This window comes from Stegostoma tigrinum, chromosome 18 (assembly GCF_030684315.1).
Source record: "Stegostoma tigrinum isolate sSteTig4 chromosome 18, sSteTig4.hap1, whole genome shotgun sequence".
NCBI lineage: Eukaryota > Metazoa > Chordata > Chondrichthyes > Orectolobiformes > Stegostomatidae > Stegostoma > Stegostoma tigrinum.
The window spans coordinates 12,366,394-12,379,698 of NC_081371.1; the positions used below are offsets into that span (position 1 = coordinate 12,366,394).

General features: G+C 39.8%; 1 protein-coding gene across 16 annotated transcripts in view; it reads left to right on the forward strand.

Moving 5' to 3' along the window:
- Positions 1-13,305, forward strand: part of LOC125460790 (ataxin-7-like protein 1) — a 233,447-nt gene that overhangs the window by 119,766 nt on the left and 100,376 nt on the right. For 10 of the 16 annotated variants that reach the window (XM_048548709.2, XM_048548710.2, XM_048548714.2 and 7 more), the window contains one exon: positions 12,016-12,057. The exons of 5 other annotated variants lie outside the window; for them this stretch is intronic. In XM_048548709.2, coding sequence (XP_048404666.2) covers positions 12,016-12,057 — 42 coding nt within the window. Of the gene's footprint in view, positions 1-12,015; positions 12,058-12,762; positions 12,804-13,305 lie in introns of those variants that run through there. One more of the 16 variants, XM_059652330.1, reaches the window with a different exon arrangement.

Below are 13,305 nucleotides of genomic sequence, written 5' to 3' on the forward strand. Positions count from 1 at the left end.
TATCGTTTGAAATGCATATATCTACCTTTTGCATCATCAATATCCTGGAATTCTCTCCTCATCATCATTGTGGGTCAACCAACAGCACGTGGAGTGGATGATTCAAGAAGGCAGCTAACCACCACCTTCTCGGTGCAATTAGGGATAGACAATATAATGTTGGCACAGTGAACAGCACCCACATCCCACGAGTGAATTGCACCTTCCATGTGTGAACACAAAAGCATGTATTTTAGCAAGCCGTTATATGACGATCCAACCATGGCCCATTCAGAAATGTATTAAATATGTTTTACTTTGTGTGTAGGCCTCTGTATTAAAGTTCTTATTGTTCTATGCATGGCAAAGAATGGGGTTAAGTTGCCCATTAGTAATTGTTCCTTTCTAGTTTTCTGTAGGTTACTGTCAGATTGAAAATTTAACATGAAGCGTTTAGCCTTTAACACAGTGACTCATGAGTGAAAAATTCAGTTTGGTACACAGAGATAGTGTGGTTGCAAATTTGATTCTGAATTGCCCATTACAACACAAGTATGCAATGTTAAACGCCTTTTGTTTCTGAAGACAACAAAACCGTGTTAAGTACTAGTGTCATATTTGAACGTTCTGAGGCGTCAAAACAGATCTATTTCTGTCCTCACCCATTCTGTGCTTACCACCTTTTCCAGCCAAAGTCTTTGGGCAGCAAATAACAGTACAGAAGAACAGGGGAGATGATCTAAAGGAAATATCTCGTGTTACGGCGCCGGTTTGTAATCCCTATGGGCAAGATCTCTAGTTATCTGAAAAAAAAAGGGCTTAGATTACTCAAGAGTTAAGCGACGGCCGGAAACTGGAAGAAAAAGCATCCTAAAATGAAATGAAAAAGTGAAGAGGAGCAAAACCAACGGTAAAGGTTTATGAAAAAATGCTTGCATTGGATATTAAAATCAAGACAAAATGTGGAAACGGAGAGTGGGCCAGAAGCAATGTGGGCTGCTGAAAACTGATATTTGTGATATTGTAAATGAAAATAAGGAATTGGAAGACAGCTAAATAATTAATGTGCAACAATCTTTACCACAGAGGAAGAGGTCTGTATGTTAAGCATCCCCAGAAAACAAATGTTGAAAAAGGTTTGGCACTCACCAAAACTAGCATAAGCAAAAGAGCAATAAGAAAAAAATAATAGCGTTGAAGAATGGCATGTCTCCAGGAGCAGACGTTTCCATCCAAAGATTTTGAATTAGGTGAGAACAATGCTGGTACCCTAACTATAATCTTTCACCGTTCTGTGAAATATCTTTTAACTTGGAAAACTGCATGTGAAAGGCAGATTGTAAGAGGGATGCAAACAGTTTACATACAGAGAGATTTAAAGGTTGGGGAAGTGGGGAAAAATATTGGCAATTGGTGTACAGTGTGGGAAAATGTATATTTCAGAAGGAAGAATAAAAGAATAGTATTAATTAAATGGAGAAAAACAGCACAAAGCTGCAACACAAAGGGACATGGGTGTACTTGTTCATAAAATACAAAGCTAACTCACAGGTGCAGCAGGAAGGCTAGTATAATGTTGGTCCTTGTTTCAAGGGCGTTGGAGTACAAGGTTAGGGAACTCTTACTGCTACTGTACAGATGCTGGTGAGACCACACCTGGAGTACTGTGAGCTGTGTTTGTACCCTAATTTAGGAAAATATATTAATTCATTGGAGGCCATTCAGAGAAGGTTCACTAGTATGATACTTGTATGGAAGGATTGTCTTATGTGCAAGGATTAAATAGGTTGCGATTCTACTCAGTAGAATGAGAGATGACCTCATGGAAGCGTTTAGGATTTTTAAGGGACTTGACAAAGGTAAATGCTAAGGGAATGCTTCCCCCAATTGGAGAGCCTAGGTCTAGAGGGCATAGTCTCAGAATTCGGGGGTGCCAGTTTAATTCTGAAATGAGGAGGAATTTCTTCTCTGAGGTATGAGTGTCTTTGGAACTCCTTGCCATAAAGAGCTGTGGAGACAGAGTCCTTGTGTACGTGTAGGGCTGAGGTGGATAAATTCTTTGTCAGTAGGGGTCTCAAGGGAAAGGAGCAGGAAAATGAATGTGAGGAGTGTCAGAGCAGCCATGATCCTATTGAATAGTGGAGTAGGCTGAAGGAGCTGATGGCCTACTTCTAATCCTATTTCTGACTATCTTATTTCATTCCACTATTTAGAAAAAGGTAACAGATGATAACAAAAGAGTTATCAACTACTTAAAATCTGTTGTCAGAATTGCTTGAGTTTGTAACTAAAAAATATTGAAAAATGAATAAACATAATGACCTTTTTAATTGATCAGGCCAACATGGATGGGATAAATTATGACTGATGCACTTGATTGAATTTTTTAAAGAGTGAATGAAGCAATATACAAGGGTATATCAAAGAATTTTTTTTACCCTGGATTTCCAAAGGGCATTTAATAAAACACTTTACACTTAATGTTCATCAAATGAAAGGCAAAATATTAATCTGCTTGGAAAATTGGCTGAGTGTCAGGAGACTGAGAACAATGATAATAGGCACATGCTTTGATCAGCAGGATTGACTAATTGTATCCCAAGAGGATTTGTTGGACATCAGCTACTTTACTGTATTTATTATCAACTTGAATTAAAAAGCGATGATCAAATTTGCTGATGACACAAAGATAAACATTATAAACAGGGTAGATGGAAATATGATATTACCAAAAGATATAGATTATTTGAATGGATAAAACAGTGACAAATGGATTTCATTGGAAGCAAGTGTGAGAACGTTCATGTTTGCACTGAAAGAATAAATATAGCAGCAATGGAAGTTCAAACCGACCAAGGGTCTAGGAATGTATCATAGAGACCTTGGAGTTCAGGTTCATAGTTCCTCGAAAGTGGAATTGCAGGTAGACAGGATAGTGAAGAAGGTGTTTGGTATGCTTGCCTGTATTGGTCAGTGCATTGAGTATAGGAGTTGGGAGGTCATGTTGTGCCTGTAAAGGACATTGGTTAGACTGCTTTTGGAATACCATGTGCAGTTCTGTTCTCCCTGCTATAGGAAGGATGTTGTGAAACTTGAAAGGGTTCAGAAAAGATGTACAAAAGAGTGTTGCTAGGGTTGGCGGGTTTGAGCTGTAGGGAGAGGATGAATAGGCTAGGGCTATTTTCCTTGAGTTGTTGGAGGCTGTGGGGTGACCTTACAGAGATTTATAAAATCATGAGTGGCATGGATAGGGTGAATAGCCAAAATCTTTTATGCAGGGTAAGAGAGTCGAAAACTAGAGAGCATAGGTTTAAGGTGAGAAGGGAGAGATTTAAAAGGGACCTAAGGTGTTACTTTTTCATGCAGAGGTTAGTGTGTGTATGGATTGGGCTGCCAGAGGTGGTGGTGGGTGCTGGTATGATTACATTTAAAAGGCATTTGGATGGATATATGAATAGGAAAGGCTTAGAGGGATATGGATCAAATGCCAACAAATGGGACGTGATTTATATAGGGTTTCTGGTCAGCATAGATGAGTTGGACAGAAGGCTCTGTTTCTCTTTTCGACTCTATGATTACTGCATTAATTGCTCCTGGCAAAGCTTTCCACGTTCCATTAGCCTCTGGATTCAGAAACAACTTCTCACCTCTCTCTTCCAACAGCCTTCAGTTGACAACCCTTTGGTTGATACTCCAATCTCGATTAAATCCTGCTCTCTGACTCAAAAGCCATAAACAGGACAGAATAATATTGAGTGGAATGCCAATCTTTATATCCAGGAAATATAAATAGTTCTGGTTATCACACATAAGCAAGGGCATTTTGCCCTTGGAGGGAAAGCAGCATAAATTATCAAAAAAAATCTGAACTGTTAGGGGTTGAATTACGAGGATAGTTTACACAAACTAGATTCTTCTTTCCTCTTTGCTTATCTCAGTTGATAGCACACACCCCACTGAGCCACATGGTTGTAAATTCAAATATGAATCCAGGACAAAATTCAAGGCTGACAGTCAAGTTCACGACTGCAGAAACACTATGCTGTTTGGAATGCTGTGCTTTGGATGGGATATTAAATTGGGTCCATGGTTGCCTTTCTCAGATGAATGAAGGCTGTTATGACACGGTTTCAAAGAAGAGTAAAGGAGTTTTTCAGTGGTGTCCTGCCAAACACTTATCCCTCAAACAGTAACATAAGAATGGATTATCTGGTCGTTATCACATTTTTCGTTGTAGAAATATTCTGTCATTGGTCATTGCACTTCCTGCATTTTGACACTGATCATGCTTCAAAAGCATGTCTCAAAGTGTTTTATAGCCAATGATGTCTGGTGGACATAAAAGGCATTGTATAAATGAGCATCTTTCTTTTCCCTTTTGGAGTTTAGACGGTTGAGTGATTATTTATTCTGAGTGCTCAAGATATTAATCGGAGCTAATATGGTGGATAGAGAAAAACTGTTTCTGGTGCTTGGGAAAATGCTATGAAAGTCAAGCCAGACCTTTCTAGAAGTGAAATTTAGAAATACCCCTTCAGATAAATTGTGCTAGAATTGTGGAACTCTCTTCAACAAATGGCAGTTAATGATAAGTCACTGATTTTTGAAATATGTATGGGACATGAATTATTAGCAAGGCTAGTATTTGCTGCCCATTCCTAATTGCCCCTAAAGTAGTTTTCAACCTGATTTATTTTTGCTGACTAAAGACTTCAAGGGATATAGCCAAGGTCACTATATGGAGCTAACCTACTTTGTGGCCAGGATCTCATTGAATGGTAGAAGATATTCAAGGGGTAATTGGCTGACTCTTTTTCCTGTATTTCAGTGACCCTGTTTTGGGTCCCTGAATGGATCACATTTTATTCTTATTTTGGCTTCCAGTCTTTCCATGTGTTCTAATAGGTTGTAGTGAGCAATTTTGTTTATTTTATAATTATGGTCAATAGTTTGTGTGTTAATCACTGTTATTACGTGAGTATATTCCATTTTTATTTTGTTGGATTTTTGCTACTACTTTGAAAATTGTACTGGGTTTCTGTCTACTTTCCCTTTAAACGGAGACATTTTTGGCGTAGCAAATCAGCAGTCCCAATATTAATTGTTTTTTATTTCCTATTTCTAGCCAAGAAACGTGGAGATCAGTTGTACTGTACCTCATCAACTTGGCTGATGTTGGATAACTTAGCTCCAATCAATTCAGAGATAGTAAGAACTGCAGCTACTGGAGAATCTGAGATAACAAGGTGTAGAGCTTGTCAGAAACTTCTGAAGAAGGGTCTCGGCCCAAAACGTCAGCCTTCCTGCTCCTCTGATGCTGCTTGGCCTGCTGTGTTCATCCAGCTCTACACCTTGTTATCGCAAATCAATTCAGTCTGATTTTCCAGGTCTGTCGGTTACAATTCAACATGAAACATTGAATTTACTAACAAAATATTCAGAGGAGTGGCAGCGAGTTGAAAACCGTTGCTTTTTATCATCGGCCCAAAAGTAAATGTTTCTGGGTTAAATTACTCCTCACTCTGATGACTGTCAATTCCAATTTAAGACAAATATACAGCTACTTACATTGCGTCTAAAATGAAAGTTTCCTTGAAAGAAAGGCCTGTTTTTTGAAAACAAGTTTTGGAAACAAAATGTCAGAATCTTAATATGTCTCTTCTGTCGCACAAAGTGTTACTGTTAAATTATGTCTCTTCTGCTTTGGCAAAGAACTGCCACTAAATTCAGATTGAGCATCAAGCCTGGCCGTTTCCTGGTCTCCTTCTGACTCTGGTACTCAATGTTTTAATCAATCAAAGGTGTACTAGAAAAACATCTAGAAACAAGCATAGTCCTCAGTTCAAAAAGGAAGGCCATACTTAGCCACCCTTATTGAAATCTTTGAAGAAATAGCATAATTAGTAGACAGGGTACCACGGTGGATTATGACTTGGAACATGTGAAGTTCCAAAAAGCAAAATGTTACTGTTGCCCAAATTTGAAGTGTTAGCAGAAAAGCCTAAAACGTATTCAACAGATCACTCAGCATGAGTGCAGAGAATGGATAGCAAACTTAGTAGTAAATTGAAGAATTGGGGTTAAATTGAGTTACTTGGACTGATAATCATCATTGCATGCCAAAGTTCTGACTTTCATCCGCAAGCTTTTTTTAAAGTCAGTCCTGCTCGTGAAAAGTTGCCTGATGGAAGGTGACGTTCCACAAAGAGGGATGCTGAACCAATTGACTATCACTTATGTTATTAATTTAGGGATACAAAGCACAATTTAAAATTAGTGAAGAGGTGCAAATTATGTCATGCAATTAATAGAGCAGAATTGCAACAACATCCAGGAAGAGATTTGAAAGCTTGCAGGTTGGCAATATTTATGGTAAATTAACCTTAAGTTTTTAAAGTGGCACAGTTTGGTATAAGAATAATACCCTCTGTATCTTCGTTACCAACATGTACGATAACTTCTGGCGGACTCCTTTTCCATGATATCCTATCTTCTTTGAACACCTTATACCTTTGAATAAGAAGCACCCAGACTTCTCAATCTTTGAGACGTTTCTTCTTCACATTTCACACAGGGACTTGTTCTTCCAGCTCACCAACTATTTTTATTACACTTTAATGAGCAAAAATATTTTAGGATACAGATGCGCAAAACTCTGAAAGTCATGGTAACAATTAACAAGGCCAAAAACCAATACCTAAGCACAAGGGTTTATTTCTAAAGGAACAGAATTAAAAAGGGAAGAAGTTACGTGAAGCTCATATCACAAATTGGTCAGATTCCATCTGGAATGCGTGTCATTCTGGCTGCTGCATCACCAAAAAATGGTATACAGCCACTGAAGAGGATGGAAAAGAATTCATACGTAGAAATGCTTGGGTGATCCCTCTCAGAAGATGGTGAGCACCTTGGTTCCGTTCTCTTGGGGGAAAAAGATGATTCAAGGGATGAAACCTAATGGAGACCTTTAAGATTCAGAAAAGTAAGCAAAGAATTTTTCAGTTATGGTAAAGAGTGAAGTTGTCAACATTAGCTAGTCACCAAGAAATTTAGTTGGGTGAAGAAGCTTCTGAACTCTTGGATAGTGTTATAAATGTGGAACTCACTGCCACAGCAAGTGCTCGAAGCAAATAGTATTGGTGCAATTAATGGAAGGCTAGATAGAGATACGAAGGAGAAGGGAAAAGAGGCTTATGATTGGTTTTGATGAGCAAAGATGTGAGGAGGCTCAAATGGAACACGAGCACGATCAGAGACTGGTTAAGCCAAATGATCTGTTTCTTCATCAGAGAGGGGGATGGGGAGAGGGAACTGGAATAAATAGGGAGAGAGGGGGAGGGCTGGCCCAGTTTGTCCCCTCCCCCCACTGCACCACACAACCAGCCCAGCTCTTCCCCCCCCCCCCCCCCCCCCCCCCCCACCCACTGCATCCCAAAACCAGTCCAACCTGTCTCTGCCTCCCTAACCGGTTCTTCCTCTCACCCATCCCTTCCTCCCACCCCAAGCCGCACCCCCAGCTACCTACTAACCTCATCCCACCTCCTTGACCTGTCCGTCTTCCCTGGACTGACCTATCCCCTCCCTACCTCCCCACCTACACTCTCTCCACCTATCTTCTTTACTCTCCATCTTCGGTCCGCCTCCCCCTCCCTCCCTATTTATTCCAGTTCCCTCTCCCCATCCCCCTCTCTGATGAAGGGTCTAGGCCCGAAACGTCAGCTTTTGTGCTCCTGAGATGCTGCTTGGCCTGCTGTGTTCATCCAGCCTCACATTTTATTATCTTGGAATTCTCCAGCATCTGCAGTTCCCATTATCTCTGATCTGTTTCTGTGTAGTCTATTCTAACAATTATATGTTTTAGTTAGAGTTTTCAAATGCAACATACCTCAGGTGCTAGTGGGATCTGAACCTGAACCTGAACCTTTTGGCCCAGAAGTAGGGACATTACCACCACATCAGAGGTCCAATCCTTTTCTTATTGGTCAATGACTCCTTTTATTTCTTTAAATCAACCTGACAGAACTCTGGGGCAAATGGATGTTAAACTTTGACCTCCTGACCTGGATGTAAGGATGCTAACAGTATATCAGAAAACCCTACATGCCAGCTATTCAAATTGTTTTTAATCAGCCTGTTTGGACATGTTGTGGCACACCTCTTGGGTTGGTGGGATTTGAACCCAGACTTTTTGACCCAAAAGTAGTGGTAACACTACCACTGCACGTAAGATCCTAATCAAATCAGAGCAAAAGTATCTTTAATCAAACTGTTCAGATATGTATGACACATCTCTGGGCCAGCAGCAACTTGGACTTTTGATTACCATTGTGCCAGAAGAGTTCTTTGTGTTGTCCAGGTAATCCTGTGCGATATGCCCAACTAAGGCTACTTAGCCATATATCTGGTGCTGTCAGTGTTTTAGAGTCTGGTTACAATGTGTATTCGAGACCAAGTGTATAGGCTGTAAACAGTGTATTGTCAGCATGCCATCAGTGATGTGTTCCTTGTTGTCTGGAGACAGGTGAGGCAGCTCAGAATCAAAACTGGATAATAATAGGCGTTTAAGTTCCAGTTTTGGCAATCTGGAATAGACAAATCATATCAGCTTGTACATAGCTTCTCTGTACCTGTCTTTGTGCGGCATTCTTCGTCTGTTTGCCTCTTGTTTCAATGTTGTAGGTGGCACTGGCACAAAAGTCACATCCATTACCCGTCTTTGGTTGCTTTGAGAAAATGCTGGTAAACCGCTTTTCACTGCTGTAGTGTTTTTGTAATGATGGTGTTCCCATGATTGTATTAAATTGGAATTTTAGAATTTTGATCAAGCAAGTATGAAGAACAACAGGACTGTATGTAACTTAAGAGTTGAAAATCACCTTGATTATCATCTTGTTACTCTAATTTTCCTTGGTTGAAGGACTAGGGCTGACAGTACTGTCAATGAGTTCAGTAGACATATTGCAGCGCTTCTAGTTTCTATTGATACCCCTTTTCTGTGGCAATCTTTCTTCTAAAATTAAACTGCTGTACAACACAAAAATTTAAAAGTTATATGAATCAGTTTGAGACTACCTCTTTAAATGTATTATTTTCAGATACTGTTATTCAGATATTCATCAGCACTCTGCTCTACTCTCACACTACTCTAATAATAATGTAGCCCACAAGATCATGTCCGTGATAGTCAGAATGAAGTTTGGTGTCAGTAACATTCGATGGACCTAGGTTAACAAAGCAGATTTGTGCTTAAATGGAAACTTTTGCTGCTAAATTTAACTTTATAATGTAAATATGGCTTAAATTATATCAGATTACACTTATGAAAATGTTATATTCAGAAATTCTAACACTTCACAGATCCTTTGGATATTGTTGTGATGTGATTTTTCACACCCAAGCTCAAGCGTAGTACCTTATCTGTGTAGTGTGTCTGAAGTTCTCAGCTCGGATACATGCCCCAGTATTTTGCATGTTGCTGTTCCAATTTGCTGCAGCACAGCAACATGCAAAATATTTTAAAAGTTGTTCTGGATTGTGTCGAGTGCATTCGACTTTGGGTACAGTTCTTTGCTTAGATTCTTCACTTAGGTCTCTCATACCTCACTGAGTTAATGGATTCAATATAACATTCTAATATTTTGCTGTGAATCACCTTTTTTAAAGGAACACTTCAGCACAGCACAGCTGAAGTATCTCCATAAGAGGTTGAATCTAGGCCCTGTTTTCCTTCTCAAATGGACAGAAAAAAACACTGGCACTATTTGATAAACAGCAGTCTAATACTAGCTGTTTATCCGCTATTCGCCAGAAACTGAAAAGGCTATTTAAGTGGTTATAACTGTGTGGTTACAACAGCGGATCAGAGGAGGCTCAAAATCCTGCAGCAAGTAACTCAACTGTGGACTCTCCAAAGCCTGTCCACCATCTACAGTGCACAAGTCAGGAATGTGATGGAATTCTGCACACTTGTCTGGATGCAGTTTCAACAGCATTCAAGAAGCTTTACACCATTCAGGATCCAGCAGCCTCCTTGATTGGCTGCACATCCAAGAGCATTCACTGTCTCCACTACCAATGCCTAGGAGCAGCAGCGTGTATTATCTACGAGATTCACTGCAGAAATTCACGAAGGCTCATGAGACAGTACCTTCCAAACCCATGCTAACTCGAAGAACAAGGGCAGCAGATACATGGAAACATCATCACCTGCAAGTTCCCCTCTGAGTTACCTTTGAACTACTCATCATCCAGACTATGAAATATTTTGCTGTTTCTTCAGTGTCACTGGGTCAAAATCCTGGAACTCCTTCCATAACAACATTGTGAATCTCCCGACACCAAAAGGATTGCAGTGATTCAGGAAAGCCACTCGCTATCATCAGTCCTCAATTTTAATAAATGCTGGTTCAGCCAGTAACACCCATAGCCTATGGTTAATAAAATAAAATCTATCTCAAAAAAGGCAATCTGGTAATTTATTTAATTGCTGGTTGTAGAAATTTTCTGGTTCAAATTGGCTGTCCTATTTTGCAAGTAACTTGGCTTCAAAATGCTCTGCATACATGTGTTTTTGGGCACCTGGAGGTAGAAAAATGCACTATAGAAATGCAAATCATTGTGGCATTTTGACAGTTCTTAATCTGGTTTTACAGGTCATATTTTATATTTTTTTAATACAACTTGCATTGTTCCTGTGAAAGGGTAGACTGGTGTGTTTGGTAAGTTGTTGCTGCCAGCTCATGAGCTCCACTTGTGTCTGAGTGGAACAGATTTTTAAAAAACAAAAATGGGGTGAGCAGTGGCAGAAGGCTGGCACAGGGCTGATGTTTTAATGTGTGTAACAAAATAAAGTCTTGATTCATTCCTCATGAGCTACAACTGTCTCAGATGAAAGCTTTATGCCATCACTTGACTTGGACAAATCAGGTCACAGCCATGGCTCAGTTGTCTGCTCTAATCTCTTAGTCAGAAGATCATGTCTTTAAAGCTCAATGTAGAAATTTGAGTACTTAGTCCTGAATATTACTCCAGTGCTGTACTGTGGGAATTCTGTCCTGTTCAGGGTGCTGTGTTTCAGATAAGATATTAGGTAGGCTCTGTCTGCCCGTCTGATGTATGTTATAAAATATCCTACGGCACTATTTGAAGAAAGGAAAATACGTTCACCCATGTCCAGCATATCATTTATTCCTCAACCAACAAGTAAAGTAGATTCTCTAAGGTTATCAAATTGCTGTTTGTAGGAGTTTCCTATGTATAGTTTGCCTCTGTGTTACACATTATAACAGTGTTTACATGCAGAAAAAAACTTAATTACTTATAAACTGCATTCAGATTTTCTGAGGTTGTCAGAAGCACTATGTAAGTTTGTGTATCTTTTGAATTCTGGCCATCTCTTGCAAGTAGGAGCTATATTCTGTGGGGCTAATCTGTGGGCCTCCCACTGGATGATTTATTGCATGCATAGGTAGTTAAACACTAGATTTATTAAGCCTTTTTTTTGTCATAAGTTGTCAATCATTAAATAAATGCTTCCCTGTTTTTAAAAAAAGCTCTGACTACTTTGTCTAGTCTTAAATCCAGCAAGTATGTTAAGTGATAGTAGTGACTTGCTCTAAACTGTAAATCAGTTTTCTGCTCTGCTCAGCTTTCGGCTGTCAACGAAGACACGCATGTGGAAGTTATAACTGTTGTTTAGGTATTCCGCTTTCCAGTACTTTACCTGTGTAATGTACAGTTCCTGCCAACCTGGATTCAGCAAAGTAACAGGTTACATCACATCATAACAAGGAATTTATGTTGTTTTAAATCAGAGATTTTGTGTGATGTCTGTAAATGGAATTTGTTTGTCATTTTGATAGAAATTTATTTTTACAGTGTGATGAAATTTAAGTAATTTGACATGTCATTCTTCGTTTTTTTTTGTCACTTTTTCGGTCTACATATACATGTGGACCAAAAAAGTATGTTTAAACCTTTGGTTTCTCTCACCCTCACATTTTTAATGATTTTTTTTTCTTCTCGCCCTCTTTTTAGGTCTCCCCATGCCACACACCATTCCCCGGCCAAAAGGGCAAGGTAGGTGATGTGCTCCCAGGCCTTTGCCACTGCTGCTCTTGAATCAGCTACAGGGTGGTGTGTGAGAGCAGCCTTGGGCTGACTCATTCAGTGACTTTCACTCTCTCTCACTCCCTCCATCTGGGGAATTCACCTGATTCCTGGCTGCCTAAGTTGCGGGAGGGGAATGTACACAACTGCTTGTGAACTTGTAGGGGCTCGGGAGATGTGCAAACTAATCCGCGACTACTACGGATATCACTAAGCTATTAATTTCCGAAACTCGCTTGTAATGAGTGAATACATGCACGAGTTACTTCCTAAGCCCTGAGATCCCTGTTTACCTCAGAATTCTTGACCGGTGCTTCAGCAGAGAATTAGAAGCTCTTTCAAAGAAGCAGCACAGGCACTTTGAGCCAAGTAGCGCCATTTTGCACTGTATCATTTCGTGATTCTATGAATGCTGAACTCTCATCAAAGCCAGTCATGTCTCCTCCTCTTTGTATTCACATACTGCATTTCTCTAGAAGTTCTGAGTCATGGTGGGAGTTGTTACGACTACTGATGACTCCAGCATTTCTCCCCTGTCCTTTTTTCTTCGGTTGGAACTTGCAAACTAAGTGTTGTTTGGTCACTTAACTATAGGTGACATCAAAACCAAGCTCCGTTTGTAATTGCAACACAATATTGGACAGAAGTTAGTAGGAAAAAAACTGGCTCTTTTTAATCCATTCCCCTTCAACGGAATCCCCCAGTGGGATACACAGGTCAGTTAGAAAAGAAAAAAAAACTTAAATTTTCTTAATGTATTTCTCATGCTCAGGATATTCCTAAGTGTTTTATATCCAAATAAGTACTTGGAACCGTAGCCACTGTTGTCATGCAAGAAAAAGCAGCAACTTATTTCTTCACAGCAATCTCCCACAAACACTAAGGGTCAGGTAATTTGCTTTGTGCTTTTGAGGGATACAGTTTAGCCAGGGTAACCAGGAGAGAAATCCTTACTTTTCGATGAATAGTGCCGTAGGATCTTATACCCTATTGTGATCTAGGTTGAACATTATATCTGGAAGATCTTAGCACTGTGCTCACGACCTTCTGGGTTTGGGACTGATGACATACTTGTACTGAAATGCTGCCGTTGGAACTGACCATACATGGGAGTTTAACCTGACAACTTTTGGATTGTGTGACTAAGTAATGTGAGACCTGTGAAGCCTTAAGAGACCCCCAGCGATCAGATTATTTAGGAAGAAAGCTCTGTGCTAC